This window comes from Fusarium subglutinans (assembly GCF_013396075.1).
Source record: "Fusarium subglutinans strain NRRL 66333 chromosome Unknown NRRL66333_c0000150, whole genome shotgun sequence".
Classification (NCBI taxonomy): Eukaryota; Fungi; Ascomycota; class Sordariomycetes; order Hypocreales; family Nectriaceae; genus Fusarium; species Fusarium subglutinans.
The window spans coordinates 14002-41881 of NW_023502213.1; the positions used below are offsets into that span (position 1 = coordinate 14002).

At 47.8% G+C, this 27880-nt stretch overlaps 12 protein-coding genes across 12 annotated transcripts; 6 read left to right on the top strand and 6 right to left on the bottom strand.

Annotated features, from left to right (window-relative positions):
• Positions 1-176: 176 nt before the first annotated feature.
• Positions 177-1389, top strand: FSUBG_9586 (cytochrome P450 monooxygenase 67; the record flags this gene model as incomplete). The annotated part of the gene is made up of 5 exons (XM_036688114.1): positions 177-402; positions 449-803; positions 858-981; positions 1034-1275; positions 1332-1389. 5 exons carry the CDS (start codon positions 177-179, stop codon positions 1387-1389), a joined length of 1005 nt encoding a protein of 334 aa, XP_036534882.1.
• An 844-nt stretch (positions 1390-2233) lies between these two features.
• Positions 2234-3855, bottom strand: FSUBG_9587 (aldehyde dehydrogenase n-terminal; the record flags this gene model as incomplete). The annotated part of the gene is made up of 4 exons (XM_036688115.1): positions 2234-3133; positions 3183-3624; positions 3672-3745; positions 3799-3855. The coding sequence occupies 4 exons, from the start codon at positions 3853-3855 to the stop codon at positions 2234-2236; spliced, it is 1473 nt and encodes a 490-aa protein (XP_036534883.1).
• Positions 3856-4583: 728 nt separating this feature from the next.
• Positions 4584-6272, bottom strand: FSUBG_9588 (beta-carotene 15 15 monooxygenase; the record flags this gene model as incomplete). Its single annotated transcript, XM_036688116.1, has 1 exon — positions 4584-6272. One exon carries the CDS (start codon positions 6270-6272, stop codon positions 4584-4586), a length of 1689 nt encoding a protein of 562 aa, XP_036534884.1.
• A 596-nt stretch (positions 6273-6868) lies between these two features.
• FSUBG_9589 (2 3-dihydroxybenzoate decarboxylase) lies at positions 6869-9461 on the top strand (the record flags this gene model as incomplete). The annotated part of the gene is made up of 8 exons (XM_036688117.1): positions 6869-7517; positions 7569-7623; positions 7674-7867; positions 8217-8409; positions 8454-8530; positions 8584-8709; positions 8759-9280; positions 9427-9461. 8 exons carry the CDS (start codon positions 6869-6871, stop codon positions 9459-9461), a joined length of 1851 nt encoding a protein of 616 aa, XP_036534885.1.
• A 976-nt stretch (positions 9462-10437) lies between these two features.
• Positions 10438-11316, top strand: FSUBG_9590 (uncharacterized protein; the record flags this gene model as incomplete). The annotated part of the gene is made up of 2 exons (XM_036688119.1): positions 10438-10742; positions 10800-11316. 2 exons carry the CDS (start codon positions 10438-10440, stop codon positions 11314-11316), a joined length of 822 nt encoding a protein of 273 aa, XP_036534886.1.
• Positions 11317-12737: 1421 nt separating this feature from the next.
• FSUBG_9591 (aldehyde dehydrogenase) lies at positions 12738-15186 on the top strand (the record flags this gene model as incomplete). The annotated part of the gene is made up of 6 exons (XM_036688120.1): positions 12738-12776; positions 12921-13368; positions 13418-13920; positions 13973-14092; positions 14282-14997; positions 15048-15186. The coding sequence occupies 6 exons, from the start codon at positions 12738-12740 to the stop codon at positions 15184-15186; spliced, it is 1965 nt and encodes a 654-aa protein (XP_036534887.1).
• A 526-nt stretch (positions 15187-15712) lies between these two features.
• Positions 15713-16842, top strand: FSUBG_9592 (short chain dehydrogenase reductase family; the record flags this gene model as incomplete). Its single annotated transcript, XM_036688121.1, has 4 exons — positions 15713-15742; positions 15797-15863; positions 15925-16055; positions 16114-16842. The coding sequence occupies 4 exons, from the start codon at positions 15713-15715 to the stop codon at positions 16840-16842; spliced, it is 957 nt and encodes a 318-aa protein (XP_036534888.1).
• An 82-nt stretch (positions 16843-16924) lies between these two features.
• FSUBG_9593 (cytochrome P450 monooxygenase) lies at positions 16925-18696 on the bottom strand (the record flags this gene model as incomplete). The annotated part of the gene is made up of 7 exons (XM_036688122.1): positions 16925-16931; positions 16980-17122; positions 17177-17311; positions 17364-17984; positions 18036-18299; positions 18355-18446; positions 18495-18696. 7 exons carry the CDS (start codon positions 18694-18696, stop codon positions 16925-16927), a joined length of 1464 nt encoding a protein of 487 aa, XP_036534889.1.
• A 1535-nt stretch (positions 18697-20231) lies between these two features.
• On the bottom strand, positions 20232-21118 carry FSUBG_9594 (uncharacterized protein; the record flags this gene model as incomplete). Its single annotated transcript, XM_036688123.1, has 3 exons — positions 20232-20864; positions 20922-20989; positions 21043-21118. The coding sequence occupies 3 exons, from the start codon at positions 21116-21118 to the stop codon at positions 20232-20234; spliced, it is 777 nt and encodes a 258-aa protein (XP_036534890.1).
• A 487-nt stretch (positions 21119-21605) lies between these two features.
• On the top strand, positions 21606-23255 carry FSUBG_9595 (general substrate transporter; the record flags this gene model as incomplete). The annotated part of the gene is made up of 2 exons (XM_036688124.1): positions 21606-21776; positions 21858-23255. 2 exons carry the CDS (start codon positions 21606-21608, stop codon positions 23253-23255), a joined length of 1569 nt encoding a protein of 522 aa, XP_036534891.1.
• A 1119-nt stretch (positions 23256-24374) lies between these two features.
• Positions 24375-25662, bottom strand: FSUBG_9596 (amino acid transporter AAT family; the record flags this gene model as incomplete). Its single annotated transcript, XM_036688125.1, has 4 exons — positions 24375-25097; positions 25192-25299; positions 25370-25517; positions 25571-25662. The coding sequence occupies 4 exons, from the start codon at positions 25660-25662 to the stop codon at positions 24375-24377; spliced, it is 1071 nt and encodes a 356-aa protein (XP_036534892.1).
• An 801-nt stretch (positions 25663-26463) lies between these two features.
• FSUBG_9597 (aminotransferase class-III) lies at positions 26464-27798 on the bottom strand (the record flags this gene model as incomplete). Its single annotated transcript, XM_036688126.1, has 1 exon — positions 26464-27798. The coding sequence occupies one exon, from the start codon at positions 27796-27798 to the stop codon at positions 26464-26466; it is 1335 nt and encodes a 444-aa protein (XP_036534893.1).
• Positions 27799-27880: the final 82 nt, after the last annotated feature.

Sequence of the window (27880 nt, forward strand, 5' to 3'; positions counted from 1 at the left end):
TAGTGCCCGCTAACAGTCTCGGAGCACAGTGGGGAGCGAATCAATGATCAAAATGATTATGTCCAACTGGATAGAGCACTAATAACTAATGCCAATCTCATTTAAGAGTTGACCTCCCAGGCAATACAAATCGGCAATATCCATGGCTCCGTAAAGTTATGAGAATATCATCAGCAATGGATTATTCTACCATTTCAAGCCTTGACTGGCACGTCTACATCCATCACCTGCACAAGTGGCTTAGAGTCTTTGCATCTTTGACCCTGGCTATCGTACTCTTCAAATTGATCGATTTCCTCTGCCGAGTTACTTATCGTCTATATCTCAGTCCCCTGCGCAAGTTCCCTGGCCCTCGACTCGCCGCCATCAGCAGCACATGGGAAATTTACCATTCAATAAGAAGTGAGTAACTCGCCGACGTCAAAGCTTCTCTAACATCTGCATCTAGATGACCGATTTCTGGCTATCCATGAATTACACGAGAAGCACGGCAACGTTGTGCGCATCGGCCCAAACCAGGTATCTGTAGCTTCACCTGAAGCTTTCCACCACGTATTCGTCACAAAGTGTAGCAGCTTCTTGAAGACGGATTTCTATGCGACTATACAGCCGGGTATAGGGCCAAAGTTTGCCGGTCTATTTAACTACATCAATCATAAGCAAGCTATGGCGGAGCGGCGCGATCTACAGCCCCTGTTTTCGCCAGGTAACCTAAAGCACTATGAGGCAAGGTTTGACGAGCAACTTGATATCTTGATGGGGGTTATCAAACAAAGAGGGAAGGTTGATCTATTTGGACTTTTGTAAGTTTTTATCTCTTCGTTCCTGAACTTGGACTGTCCTGACTCGCCACAAAGTAAGTTCTTTATGTTAGACGTCATCGGAGATCTAGCCCTTAACAAAAGCTTTAGCCAAGTAACATCAGGCCAAGAGCATCAATACGTGGTTGACTTCAACAACGCCTTTATGCTTATAGGACTTGTGAGTAGTCCAGACTACACATCCCCTCTGCTTAAGTTCCTAACCCTTTCAGCAAAACACTTTTGCACCGATTATACCCTTGATACCATATCTTCCGTTCAATAAACTGAAAGACGCCTATTACGGACTTCAACGTGTTTTTTCTTACTCCAAGGAGCGAGTCGAGGATTATCTCAAGCAGGATATGTCAAAGAAGCAGGGATCGTTGATGTCAGGCTACCTGGACCCGACGACTGGGGAGCCGAAAGATGGCTATTCAGCTTGGTCTATCGCACTTGCTGGCCACGGATTCATGTGAGTCAATGAACTCAATCGAACTGGTGCCGATATTGACTGCCACGTTATCGGAGTTGCTGGCTCCGAAGCAACTTCTATCACTCTGACATATCTCATCTGGATGTTGATTAAACATCCAGATGTTGATCAACGTCTACGTCTAGAGCTGAACAACCTCGGCAAGAGTTACTCAAATAGCGATTTAGCCAACCTCCCTTATCTAGATGCTGTAATCCGCGAGACTCTTCGTATTTATCCTCCTGCTCCAGCACCAATGCCCCGAGTCGTGCCGAAGTCGGGCTTTGAATTCGAAGGTGTTTCCTATCCTCCAGACCTAAGTGAAACTCCCTGATACTGCTTGATAGATCTCGGTGCATTCTATCCTTGATAAAGTCCTGTTCCAACTAACATGCCAACGGCAGAACGTCATCTCAGCTCAGCCGTACACCATACATCGTTATGAGGGAGTGTTCGAAGATTGAGCTGAATTCAGGTCTGAGCGCTGGCTTAACGTGCCATCTGAAAAGAAGGATAGGATGTACCGGGCTTTTGTTCCATTCTCGGCTGGTCAAAGAGGGTAAGTTCCCACGTGGTGCACCACTGCGACTCAAAGGAAGAGCAGGGTTATGGCTAACATACTTGTCCTACAGATGCATTGGTAGAGGCCTAGCATGGATGCATATAATGAAGTGCATAGCGAGGACTTTGCAAGAGTTCGACAGGTTTGAATTGGCGGAGGGGATGACGGACTATGACATGGACTTGATTGAGCGAGGAGCACTTGCTAAACCCAGATCAACAAAGATGTGGGTAAATTCTTATGCAAAGACTATTTAGGATGGGCTGTAGTATGTCACATGTTTACTATGCAAACATGTATCAAATCACTTGAAAGAATGTCACCAGTGGGAGTGCTTGATGGAGCCGAGGGCAGTGCTTTTATAATCATCAAGAATTATGAGACCTCTCTATGATACTAAAACTCCTCCAACTTGACCAACACAGTCTTCGTCTCCAAGAAGTTATTCAGACTAACTGTAGTTCCCTCCCTGCCAACACCACTCGTCTTGTACCCACCAAATGGCATGTCCTTCGCCTGCGTGGGACTAGTACAGTTGACACCAACAGTTCCAGCCTCCAACCTCTTCGCAACACGCATTGCCCTGTCGATATTCTTGCTATACACCGCCGCATACAAGCCAAACTCGGTATCATTGGCTTTGCTTATTGCTTCAGCTTCAGTCTTGAAAGTGTTGATATTCACGACTGGACCAAAGATCTCCTCCTTCATGATCCGAGCATCTTCTTGGGTCTCGACGAAGATTGTTGGGTGGATTAGATAGCCGTCGGGAGTGGCTTCGTGATCCATACCTAGGATACGCTTTCCAGATGATTTGCCCAATTCGATGTACGATCGCACATTGTTGTATTGAATTTCGTCTGCTTGAGGCCCATGGTTGACCTTTTCATCAGTCGGGTCTCCCGCTGCAATGACCTGAAACTTTGTCTTGAACGACTCAATAAAAGTCTCTGCAATGCTCTCATGAACGTAGATCCTTGAGTTCGCCATACACACTTGCCCGCTGTTCCACTGGATAGAGTATGCCGTCTCAGCAGCTGCTTTTTCGAGATCAGCGTCATCAAAGATTATGGCCGGAGACTTTCCGCCAAGCTCTAGGATCACGTTCTTTAGGTTGGACTTGGCAGCAGCAGCTTGGATGAGTCGACCTGTTGGACCTGACCCAGTGAAGCTGAGGACTCGAACGTCCATATGGCTGGAAAGAATGGCACCGGATGTTTTGCCGTGGCCTGAGATGATGTTGAAGACGCCTGGTGGGAAACCAGCCTTTTGGACCAATTGTGCGACTTTGGCAGACTGAAAGTTATTAGCATAAATGATCCATAACAGAAGATGACCTACTCACAGTCAACGGTGCCTTTTCGCTACTCTTCAAGACCACTGTGTTTCCTGCCATCAGCGCAGGAGCTGACTTGAGAGCAAGGAATAGAATCGGCACATTCCACGGAATAATCGCCGCAGCGACTCCATAAGGCTGTCGAAGAGTAAAGTTCAAATGTCCAGGCATGTTGAGACTACTCGTACCAAGCACCACCGCTCCAGCCTCGGCATAGTAATTGAACGTGTCAGCAGCGGCAAAGGCATCAAAGTACCCCTTTACAGGTCTCCCCATAGAAATGGCTTCGAGGTATGCTAGTTCATGGTGTGACTCAAGGATGAGTGAGGCAAGCTTTTTGAAGTACTGGCCTCGGTCTTTGGGAGAGAGTTCGGACCATGCTGGGAATGCGGCTTTTGCTGCGGCGACGGCGGCGTTGGTGTCGCTTTCACTTGCTTCGTGGACTATGAATCTGTCAGATTGTGGTCTAGTGACATATGATTAAAGAGAGTGATGGACATGCCTTCAGCTACGACTTGGTGAGTTGATGGAGACTTTAGCTCAAACGTCTTCTTATCAGATGACTCGACGAACTACACACAGGTCAATGTCACCTTCCACCTCATTGATTAGGTCCCACACGTACCTCTCCGTTGATGAAGAGACGAGTCTCAATATCACGTGGCGTTTTGGCGGCAGGCATGTTTGGAGTCTATGCTGATCTGGAGATGTGAAATTGTGTTCCTTCTCCCTCTCAGGTGGACGTCCGAAGCTGCATACAATGGCGTACACACTTATAAACTCAGTAACGGCATTAAGACGCCCCACTTCAATAACAGGTCAAGTGTCCCACTTGGAGGCGTCTGAATAATCCACGGTCCATCGGAAGGATGAGTCCGATGACATCCCCGCAGTTGTCGTTCCTTCCGAGCCCAAATCTAACCATCCGAGGACCTGAGGGGTATCGCACATTCAAGGGGAGTGGCATTGTCACTGCATACTCGGAGCCTTTTGGTCGTAGCCTGCAGATTCATCCGAGGTCTCCGCTGATATCGTGACTGGGGTCAAGTCGGGTTTAAGGCACGAGCGGACGATCTAAGTCCTTGGATGCATGACACCAATGTGTGATATCTCTGTGACTGAGATATGTCTATTTGGAATACTATTCCCTTTTTGTATCAATATGGAGCGATGATATCGCCTCCAGACGTTTACGTGGCCCAGTGTTGCGGTCTAAATCGACATACCCATTAATGGCATTACTTGCGTATGTGGGGTCATAGTTTCAACGTTCATCAGGTATTCATTATGAGGAAACTTAACTACGTTAATTATTATTTGTAAGAAGAAGTCCAGTGATCAATACAACATGTAATGCAATCGCACCCTAACCGAGCAATCCAATCCTTCTCACAAATGATCAGTCGACACTCATATGCTGTCAGCTTCCGACTGCCAGGGCAAAGGCTTCTCCGCCGGCCTCACAGGGCCAACATCCCCGCCTGGCTGCCTCCTGACCTGCCACTCCTCTATATCCACCTGATCCACAAAGTTACCGTGAAGTCCAAGTCTAAGCTTCATCGGTAGATGAATTGTAGCCACGGGCCCTGCAGCAAGATTCTGTGCATCAAAGATAACCACATCATTGCGCAGAACGTCAAGATGGTTTAATAGCGCAATCAACCAGCCTTCACCTTCTCCGCCATTCTTCTTAGGCATGAACGATGGTTCTTGGAACGTAGCGCAGGGACCGGCCCAGAAGATATCTTCCGTTCTCTCATCCCATGTATAGTGAGCCAAGCAGTTGAAGAGTCCTCCAGCTGGTGAGCCGCATTTCGCAGCGTTGTACTCTCGTGACCCGTCAATCTTGGCTTGCCAAAAGTGATTGTACTTCTTTGTGACATAGCGATCATCGATACGGGAGAATTCACCGCTGGTATCCCACTCTTCACTGGCCTGTACGCGTGTCCCCGAAGGACTCTTTGGATTGAACACCCATCGCTTGGTAGGGCTGTTTAAGCGGTTCCGCTTCGTAACGGTACCAGCTGGTGTATCCTCTGGCGGGAAGAAGAAGAAGACGTTACCGTCTGCTACCGTAAGGTCAAACACGATGTTGCCATCTTCTTTTTCGTAGCACCCTGCAACATGCCCATGGAATGCTGACTGCATGTCAGTAAGCACCTTATCATATTGCCGAGTCAACTCACCGTTATCAGACCGGAACCAGATAATGTCCTCGGGCTTTCCGTTTCGCCGCGGGACTACGCCGTACCACTGATCCTCTTTGGGATCCCAAGCCCAGTGATTTCCCCCCTTTTGGAGACGATCTGGGTTGCATTTTAGGGGCGTCATGGGAAGAACGATGTAGTTCTTGCTTATGCCACAATCGTGAATCATACCGCAGAACGGAGCTTCGTACCAAGCTTCCTCGGTCTTGATGCCGTTGGCATCAATTGTCCAGACAGCGATCTGGCGCGATCCATCATTGCCATTCCCGCCGGCTTCGTAGGCAAAGCAGATCATCTCACCCGTTTCAGGATCAAACTTGGGATGAGCAGTCATTGTTGGAGATTGGATCTGCCCTTCAAAGTCATACCGTCCGATGGTCTCCAGAGTGACTGGATCCATGGCATATGGCGGACCGTCTTCCTTAGAGGCCAGAAGCATTCCTCGCCAGAAGGTGATGTTGGTGTTGGCGGAAGTTCTGATGACTGATTTCACCAACTCTGAATCCGTGAAGGGATTGCGATATCTTCCGAACAGACTCCTTCTCTCTTTTGTCTCTGCCAAGAATCTGTCTGTTCTGACATATCGCTGCTTATAATCAGCATGGCCGTTTTGGATGCGAATGGCAGTGATGTTGCCATCTCCGTTGAAATGGATGTCATCTTCAAAAACGGGAGGGAAGCGATGATCAGGCTGGACTCGGTAAAAAGTGCCATTTATCTCAGGTGGGATAGTTCCTGATATTTCGAGATCGAAAATATCACCCTCTAAGCGAAATGGTTTGTTGAAGCCGCTGAAGGTTCCAGTGTTTGGGTACTTGACTTGGTTGCCGACCTTTTTTCCGTCGATATATCCGGTATCGATAAGAGGTGCAACGTCGAAGATGTGGGCCATTTTGTCTTGAGATAAGATAACAGATATAAGATAACAGATATAAGATAACAGATAACAGATAACAGTAAGTAAGACAGACGTTTTGACAACAATCCACGACACGAGCTCTGGCATAGGCCAAATCTTCTAGTTATTTGTCTTGACCTCTTTGGATGGCCCTTGATTTGTGCAGCAAACCATTGGATCATGATGTGCCGTCTTCACTTCTGGGCCTCCATTTCGTAGCCTCTGAAGTGGAGACATTTATCGGAAGCATCTCTCCGATGGCCCCTCACGACAGCCCCTCCATCGTCCATTTCGTCTATTTCCGGCAGCGTCTTCGGCTCGGTACAGGGTAGTTACATGTGATGAATTATGCAGACGCACTGGAGGAGACGAGCAACGGTCCAATTAGAGAGTTTACGGAGAGTCTGTTACCTTGATAGTGGCCTTCTATTTATGAGATAAGGAAATTGCTAATTTGTTACAAACATTCCGAGCGCAATCTACTCCAGGTTCTCTGCGTTGATGCAAGCTACTAGTCACAAATTTACCTTACTATAATAGTACATTCCACACGGCACACAATCAGTCAACAACCAACTTCACTTTCTATCATGTCAAAACGGGGTACCATTGCTGTGGAAGAAGCAATTATCACACCTTCGACAAAATGGCTCCTCGAAGAAACCTTCTCGATTCTCAACCCTGGCGACAGCAGCAATAAGGCTCTTGAAGCACATGCCGCGAAGCTGCTTGACATCCATGACAAGCGCCTCGCCACCATGGATGCCGAAGGTGTTGAGTACATGCTCTTGTCACTGACTGCACCAGGATGCCAGGGCATAACGAACCCTCAACTCGCAGAGCAAACAGCCAAAGAAGCCAATGACTGGCTGGCATGCGAGGTCGCGAAAAGACCAGAGAGGTTCGGTGGACTTGCAGCTCTCTCGATGCACAACCCCGAAGAAGCAGCGCAGGAGCTTGAACGAGCTGTCAAACAACTGGGCTTCTTTGGTGGACTTGTCAATGACTATCAGAGCCTCGAGGGAGGATCGGGACGAGAATGTTTTGACACTGCCAAGTATGATCCGTTTTGGAAGAAGGTTGAGGAATTGGATGTTCCGATTTATTTGCATCCGAGATATGTATCGATCAAAGACCTTCAACCTGGGTCGCTGTATGGAGACCGGCCTCACCTCCAAGGTGCAGCTGTGCAGTTCCATTTGGATCTTTCGTACCATATCTACGCGCTTTGCTCATCTGGTGAGTTTTCACAATGTAATCACACAGATTTTGAGACTGACCCCATCATAGGAGTTTTTGACAGATTTCCCGGTGCCAAGATCGTCGCTGGGCATTTGGGGGAGAAGTATGGCTCACAATCCCTGATACAAGAAACCTCACTGACATTGAGAACAGTATACCTCTCAATCTCTGGAGAGCCAGCCACTGGTATAACAAACCTAGCAAAAAGGCTACGCGCCCGTCAAAGGAAGACTATAGTTACTACTTCAAGCACAATGTCTACATCACGACTTCAGGAAACTTCTTCACTCCTGGATTGAAGCTCTGCATTGAGACAATCGGCCTCGAGAGATGCATGTACTCTATAGGTAAAGACCCTAAAATGAAAGCTGTGATAGAGCGAAGCTAATATCCTGACAGATACACCATATGACGACATTGAGGAAGCGCAGGCGTGGTGGAGGACTGTGGATTTGAATGCTGACGCGAAAGAGCAAGTTGGAAGGACTAACGCTATAAAGCTGTTCAAACTTCCGTTGGAGTACTGAGAAGCGGGGATCTTGGGGTTGTCTGAAGCCATCGCTTCAATACTTCCGACTCGGCGAGACTTACCCGGATTTGTCGGATGGAGCCGAAGGGAAGCTAAATGGTAACCCTTTGGTATTTAGGAAGGCAATATCATATATCTATAGATACTATGCTACATGAATGTTATAGTCAACTACCAATCTGACTGGGTCCCTCTTCATCCTGAGATTGTTCACACTCAATACAGCTTGATCATGGCCATCATCACCAATGCCCCGTTATCCCACCAGGCTGCTGTCTACGACAGGCCTGGCGAACTCAGCACCAAGGTGGTAGACATTGAGACCCCCAGCCCATCTGCAGGAGAGGTGTTGGTGAAACTGTAAGTCTCAAGGTCTGATCATAGACACGAGCTGACAAGGGCAGTTCTCATTCTGGCGTCTGCCACTCAGACCTTTCCATCATGACGAACTCTTGGGGAATGCCATTCTCGCTTCCTGATAGTAGGTCTTATCACAAGGCTGGCAGGTGGCCTTCTCTGATTCGGTTGATGTAGCTCAAATTGGCGGCCATGAAGGTGTTGGAACCGTTGTTCAGATTGGAGACGGTGCAGATCTACACGGCTTCGCGATTGGAGATCGAGTCGGAGTTAAATGGCTGAGAGATATCTGTGGTAGTTGTGGTATGTGACTTTCTCTTCCATTAAATGGGTTAACTGACATGTTCTTAAGTCTACTGCATCGCTGGAGAGGATGGCCTCTGTGCCAAGCAGTCTGTGTCTGGCATGTTCAACCCGGGAACATTCCAGCAATATCTCACAGTACCAGCTCGATACCTGACACCTATTCCTGATGGTGTGAGCTCTGAAGTAGCGGCACCGATGTTATGCGCCGGACTAACCTCGTACGCAGCGCTGCGCAAAGTGACGGCCAGTCCAGGCGATTGGGTTGCTGTGTCAGGCGCTGGAGGAGGCTTGGGACATCTTGTGACGCAGATCGCAGCAAGAGCCTTTGGATATCGCGTTATCGGCATCGACCAGGCAAGCAAGGAAGACGTGGTGAAGGAGAGTGGAGCAGAGATATTCATTGATGCAGCGACACCCAGTGAGGAATTGGTCTCCAAGGTCAAGAAGCTTGCCGACAACCTAGGCGCCAACGCGGTAGTCGTATGTGCGTCCAGCAACGCAGCGTACTCTCAAGGCCTTGAGCTACTGAGACCTGGTGGAACGTTGGTTGGAGTTGGAATGCCCGGGGGTAAACCCGTCGCAATTGCAAGTGCAATGCCTGGGCCCATTGTTCAAAAGCAACTGAAGATTGCTGGGTCGATATTGGGGAATCGCCAGGACGCGATTGATGTGCTGAACTTGGCGGCTAGAGGAGTTATTACTGTGCATTATCAGACGAGGAAGCTGGGGGAGTTGACGGAGGTGTTTAGGGAGATGGAAAGTGGGAGGCTTGCGGGAAGGGCTGTTTTGGATCTGCAGAGCTAATGCATGATCCGTCTGGGAGCGAACTTTATTTCCTGTCGAGTCTTCAGCTGATAGGGAAGCTAGAGAAAGTATCTAAGGCAGAACTCTAGATGAAACCTGTGAGAAACATCTTACAGTAATGGAGTAGTGTTGATACAGGGATTGTGTGGAGTGTACACTGCCTAAATTTAAGCTGATAGACCTGAGCTTATCTTACATCTCGCGCCTCACTCGTACACTGCCCAAAGTGTCTTTTCAAGATCGTTGTATCAAGCTGGCTGTGAAGTGTTGCGTCCCAACGGAAGTGGTTGGATTGCAGATCACAGCACAAACAAGCAAGGTTGGGCATGAGATGCTATATTAAACCCAGAAAAAAGACAAGAAACGGCACAAGTACCGATATTCCCCCGTCAAAAGTCTATTCTGCAGCTGTAACCAGGGGAGGATCTACCATACGAGACAAGATCTATTATAAGCGAGGACGCTCTGCCGTGAGATGTGCCGACGCCGGCCGGAAGTACGGCAGTACACGGCACTGCCGCTTAGTCACCCGCGCAAACGAAACACTGATCTGCACTTATCTTCCGCTTACCCTTGTTGACGCCGCGCCTCACGATTACGCATTGTGTTTCTTTACATGTCGTATCCAGAGCGTGTCAGTGGCTATGATAGGTCAACGGTGAAACGCTTGCTGACGTTGAAGCGTTTAAAATTAGGAAACGCTTGTGAGGCGAGGCTGGTACTGTTTGTTGGCACAGAAACTGACTCGGTTTTGACTCCAGCCCTTTTTTGCTGTGATAGGGGGCTGGGTATGGAGATTCTACTGTCGATGTGTAGGGCTCTGGGAGATAATAAATATTTGGGTTGGTTCTCGCTTTACACCGAGTTGAGAATTGAATACTGAGCCGTTCCTACATTTACAGAGTCTTTTACTAAATCATCATGTCGACTTCCAGTTCACAACCTCCCAGCCCTCCCACGACAGCATGCATCGGTCTATCCGCCACAGCCCTTATTGTTTTCACTATCCTGTTATTCCCAGCGCTATATGTGGCATATAAACACCGAAAAGTTGGTCAAGCATGGTTTCCACCATTCATTATCTTTTTTGTCTTTCGGATCACGTCGGAAATTTATTACCTCTCCCGACGTAACGAACCTGATATCCCGACTGCATATGCTATGGTTGCGGCTGCTGCCAGCACCGCTACGTTATCAGTGACCATAATCGGCATAATCTACGAAGCGTATGTGAACCTGTATGCGCCTAGCATTGACCCTATCTGATGCTAATATTCCACCAGTCTGAACCTCCCCCTGTTCCCGTACAAACGCCAAAGAAACCGCATAGCGCTCATCGCGATGAACGTAATCTACAACATCGGCACCATCCTAGCCGCATATGGTGGAATGAGAGATACAACGATGCCAGACAACATTAAGAACGGAGCCGCCGACAAGGCCGGAAACATCATCATGTTCCTCGTGATGATTGGCACTCTGGTCTGGCTATATCCTGCTGGCAAGCACATCTACTATGCTCGACAAGATATAAGCTACCGCTCCGCTGAAGTGCTGATGATGGCTGCTGCACCTGCGACAGTCCTTCAGTTGATCCGCATGAACTACGATCTCATTTACTCATTTACACAAATCGCAATGCTGCATCCCACCACAGGCAGCTTTGCCATTAGATTTGTCACTTTTTCCCTGCAGCTGGCAATAGTTGGGATGGTGATTGTTGCTGGTTGGTTTAGTAAAGATGCTGCAACTATTCGCGCTAGAGTTCTTAAAACAGATAGCACGTCTGAGTTAGTTTGAGTTTTCCACTTCATGGGGAAGATCATGGTCTAGAGAGTGACACGCCTGCATAAGGAGCTGGCTCCAGTCAGGGCAAAGGGGTCTAGTCAATTACCGCGATTTCGACAGTAGTGGAGAATAAATGAGACGAAACTTCAATCAAATAACGAATTGCCATATCGGACTATTACATATTGTCAGCATACACCAATTTTCAACTTGAGGCGAAAATAAACTTTAGGCAGAGCAGATTTAGTTCAGGGACCATCGTATTCCTCTCTTGTTTCACGATATCAGCCTCCATCTGTAGCGCTTTTGCTCGCGGATATGATAGGATATCTCGGCATCGTGGAACGTCTTGATGCTGGCGCGGACCCCAACGCGCAAGATGAGGGGGAAAGCTTAACTACGATAAGCCGGGCAGTGGAGAGTGGTCACGAAGATGTTATGAATTTATTACTGGAGCGAGGGGCAGACCTCAACGCGGACAATCGCGTTCTTCTCTCTGGGTTAGTGGGGGGGACCCGACACTATCAAGGATAAGGATAGCGATGCATTAATAGAAGCACTCATCTACCACGGCGCGGATGTGTTCATGGATAGCTGGTCGGATGAACGGTCTCTTTCATCGCCACGAGGCAGGGCCGAGACCTTACTGTCGAGATGTTTCTAGAAGCGAGCTTCTTGTCGAGGAGTGTCCGGCAAGAACACATATGGAATGCGATCACCGTCGGTGCTGTGGAAGCCCAAGGAGCAATTCTGGCAATCTTGATGAGGCACTATGAGCTAGATGAGGCTGAGAAACTGAATAACTGGGAATGGGTACAAGAGTCTCATTTCCGTGACTAATTGGAACTGTTGAGAACTTACTTTGAGGCTGACGCAATAAGCAAGAAAGGTGGCAAAGAGTTCAATTCGTAGATGATATACAAATGAGATGGAAGACACGGAAAAAAAGAGTTTGGGGTGTTTTGTATAAGGCTAGTTCATGTGCTTACTGAAGCCGCTGCAGAGTTGATCATTATAGCGCTTAACTACTAGGTATAGGGCGACTCGTCTCAGCATTCAGTGAAAAATGGTGAAAGGCGTGCAATTGCCGCTATTTTATGCCGAGCTCAAGCTTCCCCGCGTTTTTGGCCATTTCCAGTGCGATAAGCTATATTGCTTGCGGCATCGCTAGTGAATTAAATCCAGCTGGCAGGATAAACCTAAGGCCCAGGTGCGGGGAAGCCCTGGTCAGTTGATAGGGGGCTCAATTAAGTCTAACCGATCAGCCAATACACGATGCAGTCCAGTTCGTCACCCCCGCAAACTCGTGGCGATCTAGAGTCTGGGGTAGTGGAGACCCCAGCGAACCTCGTCTCTCCTAAATCACGACTGTTCTTGACAGCATCTACCTTTGCTGAGCGTCCTGTAACCAGGCCACGGTGCCGTAACTCATCATGTCCACACGAAGCTCCAAAGTCACCAAGAAATCGAGGGTGAGTCGGACAGCCATCAGCTGCGATCGCTGCAAGTCAAGAAAGACAAAAGTAAGCGCTGCCATGCCTATCGCAATCTGCGTGTTACTAACCCTTTCTGCAAGTGTAATAAGCCTGGTATGTCGACTGAAACGGTGAGATGAGACAAGACTGACGCTGAGTGAAGATGCCGACGGCCCATGCGACTACTGCCGCAGCATCGATGAGATCTGCTCAGTGGACATGGAGAAACGGCGGCAGAAGCCCTTCTACTTCGTCTCCGAAGAGGAATACCGTCTATTACGTGAGCTTTGCAGTAATTGCTTTCCGGATGAGGAGTTGACGATACCGAATCTGCGACGATTGATTGACGAGAACAAAAGGCCGGCGTTCAAGACACAGACAGATATCGCAACGCCTACGATGTCTCTGATTGAAGTATCGGCAGAAGCACCCCTTATAGATTGTGGAGATGAGATCATAGATCAAGGAGAGGGTTTGATTCAAGACGTAGAAGAGACTCAAGCCGAGGAAGAGGAAATATTGCTACCAGAGATCGTGAATCTACACCATGACCTGGGCTGTCTGCTTGCCGACGCTCACGGGGAGTATCGTAAGTCCCTTTCCAACACACAGCCCGTGACTAATATTAACATGTGCAGGCTACATGGGTGCAGAGTCAGGTGCCAGCTTCAACAGCGCCGTAAGGTCATGGATGCTCAGAATGGGTGCAGGGATGAGAAGCAAAGACAAGGATAAGGATAAGATACCTGGAATGCTCAAAGTCAGTCCGCCTTCTGTGAAGTCTCCTTTGACAGACGCTGCATCTTCGCCAGGAAATCCATGCCAGTTCCCATCACAAGATCTGCTGTCCGCTTGTGCAGCTCGTTTCTTCGAGCAGGTTCACTGTCTGTACTGGATATACTCTGCCGAATCATTCTATACTCGACTTGAGACCACGTACTCGGGCGACACTGGACAGCTTACTGCTTCTTGGCTTTGTTCGCTACATGGGATAGTGGCACTGTGCGCCTCGTGCGAGCCGTCGCCTAATGGGTTGGTCAATGGACAGGGAACCCATGAGTCATTGGAGATGGCCAAGTCTTTAGTAACGAGGGTATGCGATGAGGCTGATCTGGATAGTATACGGGCATTTATAGTTCTGGTGAGTACAAACGCACGCTTGAACAGATCGAAGCTGACAACAAGTCCCCTAGTCACTGGCATTGCAGTCCAATGGTTTCACCAACTCAGCATACCTTTACATCGGTCTCGCAGTTCGCATCGCCTTCTCTCTCGGTCTTCATCTGGACAAGTACTCCACCAAGAGTGGCGTAGTAAGTCAGGCACATGCAAGACGCCTTTGGTGGACGTTGTATCTCGTTGATCAAGATCTCTCTCTCGCTCTGGGTAAGCCAAGCATGAATAGTCCGCCCAACGAAACCTCTTGGAAACCACCTCTACCGTCGGAATTTGTACGTACTTGGTGTAAGCAAAGTATTGAGCTGTCTCTAATGCGCGAACAGGTCGTCAGTCCAGGGTCTCATACTCCAAACGGATATCTCGAGCAGTGTATACGTCTTGCTCAGATAACGCAGAGCATACGGCAGAACCTCTACGACGGGCCTGTCCATGGCGGGCAAAAGTTATCCAAGACTCACTTTAATGATGCTGTGACCTCTCTGCAAGACTGGCTAGACCACGTACCGCCGCACCTTCATCTATCGCCCTCCGTGTCACTGTCTTACAGACGGTCCATATCTCTTCTACACCTTCGCTACTGGAGTACCATGATGCTCGTCACCAAACCCTTCCTTCTTTGTAATCTACTACAAGGCATCGAGCATGTTGAGGCCGTCAAGCAACCGATATTCGCTACCCTTGCCAAAACCTGTGTGTCTGCTGCCGAGTCATCATTTGAGATCCTGGAAGGCATGGTTCTCCATAAGGTAGCTTCAAGCCTGGTAATGGCCGATTATCTCTTCGCTTTACAAGCACTTCAGGTCATCGTCGCTGCTTGCGGACTATACCACATGGATGGCCATCAAGCTCGAGCAAAGCAATGTCTACGGATATTGCTGGCAATAAGTGTTTCAGGCTATCCGAAGCATCTTATCCCGGAAACATTATTTCAGTTGCAACAATGTGGACTTGCTGAAGGTGTCGAAGATACATCAAATATCACTCTACATCCTTCCGAACCTCTAGGATATCCCCAGATAGTAACTGAACCTCTGCAGCGGTACGTGATAGCTATCAAACTTCCATCGTGCTTTACTAATGGGTTCACAGGATTTCCCTTGACCATAGCACGGATCAACTAGCAATGACGTGGTTGAACGAGCTCGATATGGCAGATATAGTGATCGACAATGGATTTCTGGATAATCTGATGGACATCTCTACCATCTTCCCTTTTGGGCCATCATAACGATGATCATGCTTGGCCACCGGTGCTCCAAGAATAGCTGATGTACTATCACTACCTATATCTGCTGTAGACCTTATAATAAAACTCCGCAATCTTGACAAATTAACGGTTCTGTGTAATAGGGCTCTCTAGAATCTATATCTAGAGTAAGGTCAGCGTGTTAAACTATTTGCTAAACAGCTTTTAAGGTTCACCGCTTTCAAGGCTCCTTCATTCTTACTTAGTAGGTTAGAGTCAAAGTACTAGGCATGCAGTGGCGAGAAATTACCACTTCCGATTGCCAACCATTTATTTATGGTGCTATATTATGAGATTTAGTCTAGGGTTCTCCCTCCTAGCCCCTAGCTTTCACGACAGTTTGAGAGTGGACGGGACCGGAACCCGAGGGGGCCGACTTACGTAGCCCCATGCCGATCCGCGGAGGGCCGAGCTATGCGTTCAGTCCCGGCCATGTTGCTATTTATCAGTACTCTTCACCAATCTGTAATTGACTTTCCATCCATGAAAATATCCACTTTGTTTCAAAATGGTAGATCAAGATACATTTATTGGCCAGGTATGTACTCACTGTGAACAACTGGGGGAAGTGAGCCGGCTAAATCTTTAATAGACGGTATGTATCGCAGGCGGATCTCGAGGTCTAGGCAGGATCATGGCGGTAGAGGTTGCGAAACAAGGTATGAGTTTACGAGTACTGCAAGCCCAGTGGCCGGTTTGGTCTGACAGTGATGCTTCCAGGGGCTAGCGTCATCATTCTTGCTCGGAACCCGAAGGCCCTCCAGGAGGCCAAGGGAGAAATCATGGCCGCCCGTTTATCAGAGGAGCAGACTGTCCACACCATTTCTGTGGATCTTGGAGATCACGCTGCCGTAAGGAAGACAAGACCATCTATAAATGGCTGGCAGCCTAAGCTAATCAATCACATAGCTGAGAAACGCCATGTCTGAACACAATGCCACGCCAGATACGTTGATTTGCAGCGTCGGTGGCACTACTCCGGATCAGATAGGTTTCCTTGTTGACCTGGCACCGGAGTCACTCGCGACTTGCCTTTCATCTAATTACCAGGCTTCCCTCTTCATCACACAGTGGTGTGTGCAGCGTTGGGTTCAACAGCCGGACCCAAGTCGCACCAGACGTTTGGTCTATATCGCTTCCGCCGCTGCTTTTGTCGCTCTCCCAGGCTATACCGCTTATACACCGCCAAAAACTGCTTTGAGAGCATTAGCAGATACACTCCGCCAAGAGCTACTCCTATACGGTGACGAGAGCATGTATCGTGTGCACATTGCTTTTCCGGGGGCTTTCATCACGGATTCATTCATCCAGGAGCAGGCGGCGAAACCAGAGCTTCTCAAGAACATGGAAGGTTCAAACTACTCGGACATGGAGAAACTGCTTAAGAACGTACAGAGTGCCGAAGACATCGCCGCAAGGATCTTCAGAGCTATCAGGAAGGGACAGTACATGATCACAACAGACCGGACAACTGACCTGACATTAAACAACATGCGAGGCCCGAGCCCCAGCGACAGCACTCTGTACGATGTGTTCATGTCGTTTGTGGGCTCTCTTGCTTTTCCCTTTGTACGTCGGCGATTCGATAAAATGACCGTTGAGTACGGTCTTGAGAAGTCGCTACGAAAGTCGCTCTAGGAATAACGGGTGGAATACAAGGCGATTTTGTAAATATGAACCTTCAAGGCTATACTTTCCCCCAATACTATTAATTATACCATCACTGCCTATATCTACCGTAGACCTTACAATAAAACTCCCTAATCTTTACAAACCAAACATTCTCTGTGGCGTATTCGGGCTCCCCAGACTCCGTATCTGGAGCAAAGTCAAAGTGCCGAACTATTTGCGGAATGGCTTTTGCAAGCTCCATGAGACTAATGTTCTTGCCCAGACAGGTTCGAGAGCCTTGACCGAACTGTTAATGGGAGAGATTAGTCTGGGGTGGCGAAGAGTCTCTGGGGTTACCTACGGTCATAAAATATGCTTCGCGTTCTTTGACCAGTTCTGGATAGTCCAGCCACCTTTCGGGTCGGAATACGTGGGCGTCATGACCAAATACCTTGGTGTTGGCGTGCGCTACCCAGGCATTAATGCCAACGACAGTCTATTAAAGTCAGTTCAGACCTCCAACTGCTCTCCAATACCGTCGTACGTACCCCTCCAGGGAAGTATTGTCCTGCCAAAGTCGCACCACCTGATGGAACCACCCGGCCGAGACTGAGACCAGTAGCAGGATGCATCCTTAGACCTTCTTTAATCACAGCTTGCAGATAGGGGAGCTTATTGGCTTCAGCGAATGTTATTGGGTCCGATACTGTGCCTTGATTCTCGTGTTCTTCGATCTCAGCACGTAGCCGTGCAAGAACTCCGGGGTACTTGATCAAGTTGAAGATGATGGAGGTCAAGCTGATTGATGTGGTGTCAGAGCCAGCGCCAACATTCATGTTGCACACAGAACTGATGTCGGCGTTGGTGATCTTATCCGGATCCTGGGCTTGGAGGCGTAGAAACTTGGTGACAAAGTCCTCTGCCGCATTGGGATGGGAGATTTCATGTGTCTTGGCCTTCTCGCGCTTGTCCTCCAGTTGAGCATCAGCAAATTCTCTAACGTGAGTCAGGCCTGATGTAGTTTTTGAACGCATTTGTCGGCGGAAGATAGTCTCGTGCCACTCTGGGAACACGCCGACATTAGAACAGTAAACCAGGTACTGGCTCAGAGACGACATGATCCCTTGTATATCCTCGCCTGAGTCTAAGAAGCCGAATCGTTTCCCAACCTACCAGACTTAGTCAATTGTATCTTAACTTGCCATTGTTATTTATCTCACCGTCATCATACCTATCACGTCAAAGGCATAGCACTGCATCCAGTGGGATATCTCCACGGAGGTACCAGACCGAGCAAACTCTTCTAATCGGTCCCGAAGAACAGCCGAGCATTTATCGATGAAAGGCTCAAGCTGGACCAGGTTGGTCATAGAGTAAGCTGCCGCGACTTTTCGTCTTGCTTGGGCGTGGATATGCGGATTCGGCTCGACGAAGATGTTGGGGAGTGAACTGAAGGGATTGCCGCTGGCATAATACCAGGGAGACTACTCAAACTTGTTAGTTGTGCTTCTGATAGTATCATGTCAGCGCTTGGAGGACCTTTGTAAATCCTCGGCCACTGCCATATATGATCTTGGCTGCTGCAGGATCGTCGATGCTGTACTCGTTGGGTGCTATGCGGACGATGGGCCCTGGTCTGACCGTCAGATTGAGTTGACATGTCCAATGAATGAACTGACCATATTTTCTATGGAGCTCGATACTGGTCTTGGGGTATGTCCCAAAGTAAACTTGCTTCAGCAGCCATAGCCTTGTAAATCGTGCAAGAAATGGTCCAGGCACTCGTCTCAAGGGGGAACGAACGAGTTTGACAAGGGTCAAAGTGAACCATGCCAGAGTCAAACAAAAGGCTAGCAAAACATATAGTGACAATGACTTCATGGTTGAAATTGTGACCGATTGATGGCTTATTTTCTATTGCATAAGTTATTGGGAAAATACGATATGACCATTAAGATTTAACCCTCTCTTGTTGTTTACCATATTCCATCCGAGCGGCAATGGCACTACCACAAAATTGTAACATTAGCCGATCGACTTTAATGTATCATGCGGGGACTCTCTGCCGATCGAAGTCCTGGGCCTTGTCTCATTCCTCTTCCCCGCCTTATCTACCCTCGCTCAACGAAATGATGTGGCTGGCTGTTGTAGCTCGGAACCATAACTCCGATGACTACGAAGCCGAGATCACAAGGCCCAGCCCCTCTTTCGTTTTCGGAGTGTAGATGCCCAGACGTCACCCTGTTTATCGCTATTTAACCACCAAATACTCGCTTCGGTAGCTAAGTTCTGTCCGCTGATTTAAGCTCTTAGCCACAAGTCTTAACTGCAAATAATATATCTAGCTTATAACTTAGACATTATACTAAATAACTAACTAATTACTATAGCTAAAGGCTAATAAAAGAAAAACCTAGATTATAACTCTTTAGCTAGCTTTAAAGGTATATAAGATAGTGCCTTTAATCTATTAGCTAAGAAAGGTTAGCTTAATACTATAAATACCCTAGATCTTTAAAATAGTAGCTTTAATAAGAAAAATCTTTACTTAATATTTATTTTTCTAAATAGTAGCTATTAATAATTATATTAATAAGGCTATAGTTATACTATAAGTTATATTTTAGTATAGGAATACCCTTAAAAATATAAGTAGCTATAAGGACCTTAAGATATATTCTAGGAAAGCTATACTATTAATCTATATATATAAATTCTATTAGCTTAGCAGTAAATCTTTTATTAACCTTACTTTTTTTAACTATAAGACTACTACCTATATAGTAGCCTATAGTAAATTCCCTATAAGGGTTATTTAAGTTACCTAGTAAAAGAAAAGTATATTATTTACCTTAAAGAAAATAAAGGTAAAAAAAAAGAAAGAAAGAAAAAAGACTATAAAGCTATTATAGTAAAATGTAGCTTAGAATATAGCTATTAAAATTATTAAAAAATACTAATATATAAGAAAAGCTTAACCTAAAAAAGGTTTTATAATAATATATATATTAGTATAATTAGAACTAAGCTTAAAAAGAAGGTTTAGGGCAATTAAAAGGTAATAGCGGAGTTAAGTTTATGAGTTAATTATAAAGTTAGAAAATACACTTCGGGTTTAACACAATGCTCGCTTCGGTAGCGAATGCAAGTAATATGCAATGGCAATAAGATCTTTTAAGACGATAAACCCGTCTTCTCCTATTGATCCAATGAGTTAGACAATTAGGATCACATGTGAAGCAAAACAGCCAGACCTATGTACTTTTGCTCGAGAGCCGGATGACTATGGAATCCTTTTCACCTGTAAAATCTACTATTGCTGAATAGGCTTGCTCAATGCATGTGATTGTACAAAGGATGCCAATGAAGCGTAATATTGTCTACTAATATAGCCAGACGTGCACAATACATGCCTATCAAACAGTCCAGTCATCAATCACTCTCGCAGGCGGCGCACTAGTCGCCGGTTCCCTCCACTTAGGCGCCTGCAAATCCTCATCCGCCACCTGCTTCCCCGTAACAGGATGCACATAATGAAACGGCACAACCCTCGTATCAGGCCACAAATCACCCCCCTCCCAAAGCTCATCCGGTCCCTGCGGATTCGCCGGATACGTCTCCTTAAACAAGGGCACAAACTTATCAGCATCCTGCCAACCCTTCTCAACACTTCCATGCCAGAAGGGATGATACCGCAGCCGGAAGATCTTCCACACCCCGTTCTCCTTGATGTACTCGTTCTCGTAGACGCCGCCCTCCCACCATTGACGTTGGCCGCCTGGGTATTCGGGGGATAGGGTCTTGTGGGTGCCGGCGCTCATGAGGGTTCTGCCGCGGTATTTGGCGGTGTTTGTTCCGGGCTGGAAATCTACGACGTCTTGGCCGATGAAGTGGTCTAGAAGCCAGCCGTGGATGGGGCCGTTGCGGCCGCCGACAAAGTAATTGGACCATCTGTCGATGAACAGCCGACGGATTGAGTCTTTACCTCTGAAGCGGCCATTCAGAAACTGCACGTATGCATCTGGTGAGTCTGAGAACAGGTCCACCACCTTTTCGTGTTAGTAATGTGCTTGCTGGGATAACATTGGTTCGGAGGTGGTGCGTACCTCTTTGTAAAGACACTTGTCAAGGTAATATCCGTAGATATGCTGCAGCTTTCGCACATCAGCCTCAGCTGTGCAGAAATGAGATCAGTAGAAGCAATAAACTAGCTTAGACGATTATTACCTGTAAGCTTTTCGATCTTGGCTTCCATAGCCTGAAGCTGCTTCATGACACTTTCGGTATCCATGCTGCCAGTCATTTCGCTACTCTAGCAACGCGTCAGGTGAAATTGCAGAAGAACAGGGAATCCAATGTACAGTAAACAATAGCAGTCTACTGATCGGTACCTGCTAAGGCCCATTGGATCTCAGCGTTGTCTTATACCTGTAGACTAGCTATATCGGGAGTGGCTGTCAGCCTCCATTGAGGAGAGGAGATTATCGGCTTCGACAGTTCGGCTGTTGAGTTTCGTCGGATGCATACCGCCGATGGCACCAAATTCACCACTAACCCTTGTAAAGCTTGGGGATGCAAGCCAAAATTTGTTATCGCGCCGAGTGCTAGATCGCGGGGTAAGGATCTGGGGAAGCGCGTCTAAGAGGGCCTAGAACGTGCAGCCTTGGTGATAAAAGGATATATCGCTGATCCTTTCTCTCCACTTCGGATGCAAGGACAATCACACAGATACAAAGCCGTCTCTTTCATCCAACATCAACTTCAATTCTTTGACTGACAAACTCTTGAACATGGAGGCACAACAGGCCTCTGCTAGGGGTCATCTCAATTCGCTATGGAGCGAGAAGCGATTGATCGCCATTTGCTTCTTTATCGCCTTGGCTCAGTTTCAGTATGGGTTTGATTCAGCTGCTGTTTCTGGCTTCCAGTCCATGCCTGGCTTTCTCATCGTCTTTGGTTACGTTGATGCAAGTGTATTCTCCAGCCATTCCCTCCTGTATTACGATTGACAGAATTGATGAACTGACCGTATCTCGGAACAGCCCACGAACCCAATCGGCTACAACATCACCACCAAAGTTCAGACTCTTCTACAGAGTCTCATCAGTCTCGGTGCCCTAGCAGCATGCATCCTCATCTTCAACTTTGGTCGTTTCATTAGCCCTCGAGTCGGCCTCTGGATCGCTTCGCTTTTCGGCGTAGTCTCAGTCGCTGCACAAATGGGAAGCACCCATCTCGCCGCATTATACTTCGGACGTATTATGCTTGGATTCTCCAACGGCTTCTACAGTACCTTTTCGGCGGTCTATATCGGAGAGTCGACACCGGCGTATCTTCGAGGTGCGGCTATTGGCTTGGTCGTCTTGCAGATTAATATCGGCGCTCTTGTCGGTATTGCTGTTGACAATGGAACGCAGGGCATGCTCAGTCGCCTGTCATACCAGATACCCCTTGCCGTCATGTTTGTCGTTCCAGTCATGATGTCCGTAGGACTGATATTCCTACCAGAGACGCCTCGCTATTACATTTCCAAGGGCCAGGACGATAAGGCCGAGGCTGCGATTCGCAAGCTACGGGGTATGACTGATGATGATAGAATTCGTGAGGATATCATTATTATGAAGAATGCTTGGCTGGAAGAGACTGAGATGCGATCCACTACTCGGCTGCTTGACGCTTTCCGTGGCACAGACTTGCGACGCACTCTTCTCAGCATTGCGACAGCTGTTGGTCAGGCTAGCACTGGTATCTACTTCATCTCGGCCTTCTCGGTCTTCTTCTTTGTCCAGGCTCGAATTGGTTCACCCTTCAAGTGGGTTATGGTATCTCTCGCCATCGCCCTCACAGGAAACATGCTGTCTTTCCCCGCCATACGTTTCTTCAACCGCCGACATCTCCTCCTTGGCACATCTCTCCTCAACGCAGGTCTCATGTTGGGTATGGCGGTTGCCTACACGGTCTCTCCCGTTGGGTCTCCTACTGCTGGCAAAGTCCTTGTCGGGCTGAGCATCGTCTTTACCTGGATTTATGGTATCGGCCAAGGTCCTGTACTATGGGCCCTGCAAACCGAGATACCCTCCCAGCGTCTGCGAGCTCAGACAGTTGGCTTCTCCCAAGGCACAAGCTTCTTGGCTTCATGGCTGTGCTCGTATTGTACGCCGTACTTCATCAACCCTGAGTCTCTCAACTGGGGCCCCAAGTATTGTTACATCTGGGCGAGCAGCAACTTTATCCTGGCTGTCTTTACATACTTCTTTATCCCTGAAACCAAGGGCCGAAGCTTGGAGCAGCTGGATGAGTTGTTTGAGAAGAGGATATCGGCATGGAAGTTCAAGCGCTATGTCACCGATCTGCAGCAGGCTGATACAGATAATTATGTGGGCCGAATGGATACGAATGAGAAGGCGGGGGTAGTTCAGGTTGAACATAAGGAGAACTGAATGGGTTCTCCGGAGGTATTCACACTTTTAAATAGATCTTGTAACATCAGCTTCTAATAGTTCTATCAACTCTTTAGAATGTTATGAAATTCAAGACGTACTATGTCCTTTCGAATAAAAGTTGAAGCTACTCTTTGAAATTTTTCTATACCTTGTCCCTCTTTATTCTTACTTGGAAAGAGGGTTCGTCTATAACCACATTGATGGGTAGTTGTTGAGATTTTCCACTCGGGAACTAGAGGCTTCAACTTGTCAACACCCGAAGACACCCTTTCCCATAGTCGTGGCAGACAGGTTGTAGGTACGTTTCACAGTTCTTACCTAAGTATTAATTCACTTATGGGCTGACTGATTATTGGGGATAGCTATGGCAAGCACAGTGGAAGGGGTATATAAGAAAGGGTCAAAAGAGCCTTAATTCTAGTCCAAACAGGGAATAAGAGAGCTTTTCTAGTCCAAACAGGGAATAAGAGAGCTCCTTATATACCAATCAAGCATTGACTCAACGATAACTAACCTATGGGGAAGCTCATGACAGCGTCAAGAGTAACAAAGCAATAGATCTTAACACAGCCAATCCCAAACCTTACCCCAGATTGTTGTTGACTTCCTCTCTTCCCAGATGATAGCATCAATAGCAGCCTTATCGTGATACAAATCAGCCTTAGCAGATGGCACCCATTTAGTTTTCTTGAAGAACTTCCAAAAGCAAAAGAGAATCGCTATAAGCGGGATACAGATATAGGTGGTGACGAAGCTGTTGGCGTCCCAAGGGGTGAATGTCCAGAACCCACTGAAAATAATGATAATACCGAAATAAAACATAGAAAGCCATGCCAGATATGGTTGAAATGGTGCCTTAAAGATAAGTGATGACCTATCTATACCTTGTGCTTTTAAGGCACTATGAAATCTGATATAGATAAGACAGATAGCGAACCAGGTAAAGAGTGATGACAGTGTAGCAAGGTTTTGAAACCAAGTGAATGCTACGCTGCTACTAGCAGAGCAGGAGAGGTACGAGAGCAAAGAAATGGCAGTAACGAGTAGTACAGCTACCCATGGCGTTCCACTAATGAATGATTAGTCTTAATCCAGTGTTCAACGAGAGAGGCTGAATCACCTTTTGTTGCATTTTTGAAAGATCTTGGGGGCTTGTCCATTCTTGGACAAAGCAAAGAGATATCGACTTCCATTGAAGGTCATGGCGTTGGCGGCGGAACTGGCAGAACTCAGGATCACACCATTGATAATAGATGGCAAGACCTTGATCTTGGCATGCGTGATAGCAATAACCCATGGTGAGGCTGCCGCACCCTTGGACCCGTTTGCCTGAGCACTCAGTAGCTTTTCGTCGTTCGAAGGGACCAAGACGCCAACGGCTAGAGCGCCTAGAACATAGAAGAACAGGATTCTCCAAAACACTCGACGGACAGCTTTGGGAATGTTCCTTCGTGGGTTCTTGGCCTCGCCTCCGGCTACGGCAACAGTCTCGATACCACCAAAGGAAAAGGCTGCATTAACCAGAGTCGAAAAGAAGCCTAGGAAACGACCGAGATCACCGGTCGCCACATACTCTTTCATCGCTCCGGGATCCTTCCAGTAGCGGAATCCGATACGGCCTTGCCCTGTTGCGCCTAGATCGATGAGGAAGGCTAACAAGATGAGACCGATGATGGCAATGACTTTGACGCCGGCAAAATAGAATTCGACTTCTCCGTAGACTGAGACGGCGAAAAGGTTAATGCAAGCCACCAAGACGATGAGGATGGTTATCCAGACTGCGACATTGACGCCTTGGGCTCCCTCCCAGTACTGTATCACGACAGATACAGCGGCGATCTCTGCGCAGAGAGTTATGACACAATAATACCAGCTCTTTAGGTTAACCATAGGTTAGCTCAACCAACAATAACCTGAACTCAGAGAAACTTACATTCCAACCAATGGCAAACCCCAACGCAGGGTCCACCCAACGATCTGCGAACTGAGGGATTGCTCCTGGGAGGGGGAGCCAAGTACACATTTCACCCAAGCTCTGCATCTGCAGCGGGTCAGAAGATGTCAGCCGCTTACATTTCATGTGTGCAAGCATGTTAAGAACTCAGACATACCATGCAAAAGATAGCTGCGCCTGAAATGCTGTAACCCAGTAGAAGACTAAGTGGACCAGCTTGAGTCAAGGCACGGCCAATTCCAAGGAAAAGGCCAGTACCGATGGCACCTCCAAGAGCAATGAATTGAATGTGCCGACTTTCCAGCCTGTAGTGGTCAGTAAGAATCGTACACGGCGATCGTGAGGGGGTGAGCCATACTTTCTTTCTAGCTCATGATATTCGGTGGAGGAGCCATGTTCTAGAGCTGGTTCGGACTGAAAGGTCTCTAGCTTCTGAGATGATTTATCCATAATAAAATGTATTCGAAATATTTACTTGTTTGTTTGTTTGTGTCGTGACTCGTTGATTTGGCGACAATGCCACTTTAAATAATGCATTGGGACTTGTTGCACTATCCCTAGAGAGATAGTATGTTCATTAGCAACAATACATACCGATAAGATCAGTTGATACGTTTGGTGCGACCATGATAGGGACGTGAATAAGCTTTCCGCGGGAAACTAAATCTGCTGATTCTCGTTTTCCGAAAGCCGTAGTCGTGGTCTAGACCACGCCACCCCAGCTTCGGTCTCAGCTGATCTGGCCTGGACCTCGGAATAGTTGTCGAACAGATGGGGTGCCGAAGGCCGTAGAAAAGTGTGGTGAATCTGGAAACTACATGAGTGTGTTGTGAGATAAGCGTCTAGAAGAAATCAAACTTGAATGAATCGGGAGTCAGTATCAGGCAGTAGACCCATCGCTGTGGTTTGGTTCAAGTATCGGGAGTATGGGATAATGGAGCGGTTATGATGTTACCTGCTGGAGAAGAAACTCCTTATGTGAAGGTGCACTGCATTTTCTAGCCTCTTAAAATTAGTAACATCTTGTTACTGTCAATTGAAGTCAAGAGTTGAAAGTATGACAGCATGTATATGGTGAGATACCTCAATTTGCAGTCCAGGCCTACGCAAACCAAATCTCAAGCAGCCTCCCTTCACAGACCACTCCAACATTCATAACTAGCCCGATCAAAAATATAGTGGTGATTCAAAAGCGAAACTGAAGTCTATTCATGCGTCACAGACTCTTAATACTTGTTCTTTTGTATCTACTCAGGCAGCAGCTGTCATCTGACCGCGCAAGTCCAACACAGCACCAAAAGACTTGTCCAAAATATTCAAGCCTTGCTCAATCTCCTCAGCCGTGACGGTGACAGCAGGTGCCAGACGGAACACACCACCCATACCGGGCAAGTTGACAACATTGCAGGACAGACCCAGCTCCATCGCTTTATCAGAGACAGCCTGGCCCAGATCGGCACCTGGGGCCTTAGTTGATGGGTCAGAAATGATCTCAATACCCTGCAAGAGCCCTCGGCCTCGGAGATCTCCGATGCACCAATATTTCTGCTGAAGCTTCTCAAGACCAGCACGAAGCTGCTGGCCTCGTTCATTGGCCCGCTGGCAAATATTGTCGCGTTCGACAATCTCCAGGACCTTGTCGCCGACGGCGGCGGTCAGAGGATCGTTGAGGTGAGTGGTGAGCCACAGGAACCCAGCTTCCTTGCAGCCACGCTCAATCTCGGCTGTTGTGCTGACCGAGGCCAGGGGGAGACCGCAACCCAGCGTCTTGGATAGCGCAAGGATATCAGGCACTACGCCTTCTTCATGCTCAAAAGCGAACATCTTGCCGGTTCGACCAACTCCAGTCTGGGCCTCATCCATGATGATCAACATGTCGCGCTTTCTGCACTCGTCTTGCATACGCTTCAAGTAATCCTTTGGAAGATCAAGAATACCGCCGGTAGAAAGGATGGGCTCCATAATGAAGGCTGCAAGGGAACCGACGCTCTGTCGATCAATGAGGGACCAGCCAAAGTCTAGCTCAGTCTCCCAGTCCCAAGAGCCATCGGGCTTTCGGAACGGAGATCGGTAACCATATGGAGCAGGGAAGGCCAGGGATCCTGGCATAGAAGGACCGCCGCGTCGGCGACCTGCAGAGTATGTGGCAGAGCCGGCACCCTGGGTCAAGCCATGATAACTAGCTGAGAAGGCCACGATCTCGAACTTGCCGGTATAGCATTTGGCAATCTTGATGGCAGCCTCTGTTGACTCGGAGCCAGTGTTGAGGAAGAATGACTTTTGCAGGGGGCTAGGCAAGAACTTGGATAGTCTCTCAGCTAGATTGACCACAGGGTGCGTGATCATGTTGCTGAGGAGATGATCCAGCTCCGAGACATAGTGCTTGACCACCTCAACAACCTCTGGATGAGAGTGGCCGAGAAGAGAGCTCATCTGTCCCGAGGTAAAATCGAGAATCTGCTTGCCATCTGCAGTATGGAGACGAGTCCCCAGGGCTTTGATGATGACGACGGGAGAGAAAGGGACTCCTGTGGTCATCACATAGCTGTCCGCTTTGGACCAGAACTCTGCGTTGGAAGATGCCATGGTGAGAGGGGGATGGAATGGAATCGGGATGGAACTGTTATGGTAGAATGACTGATTGATGATGGGTGTAGAGGTCAGGTCA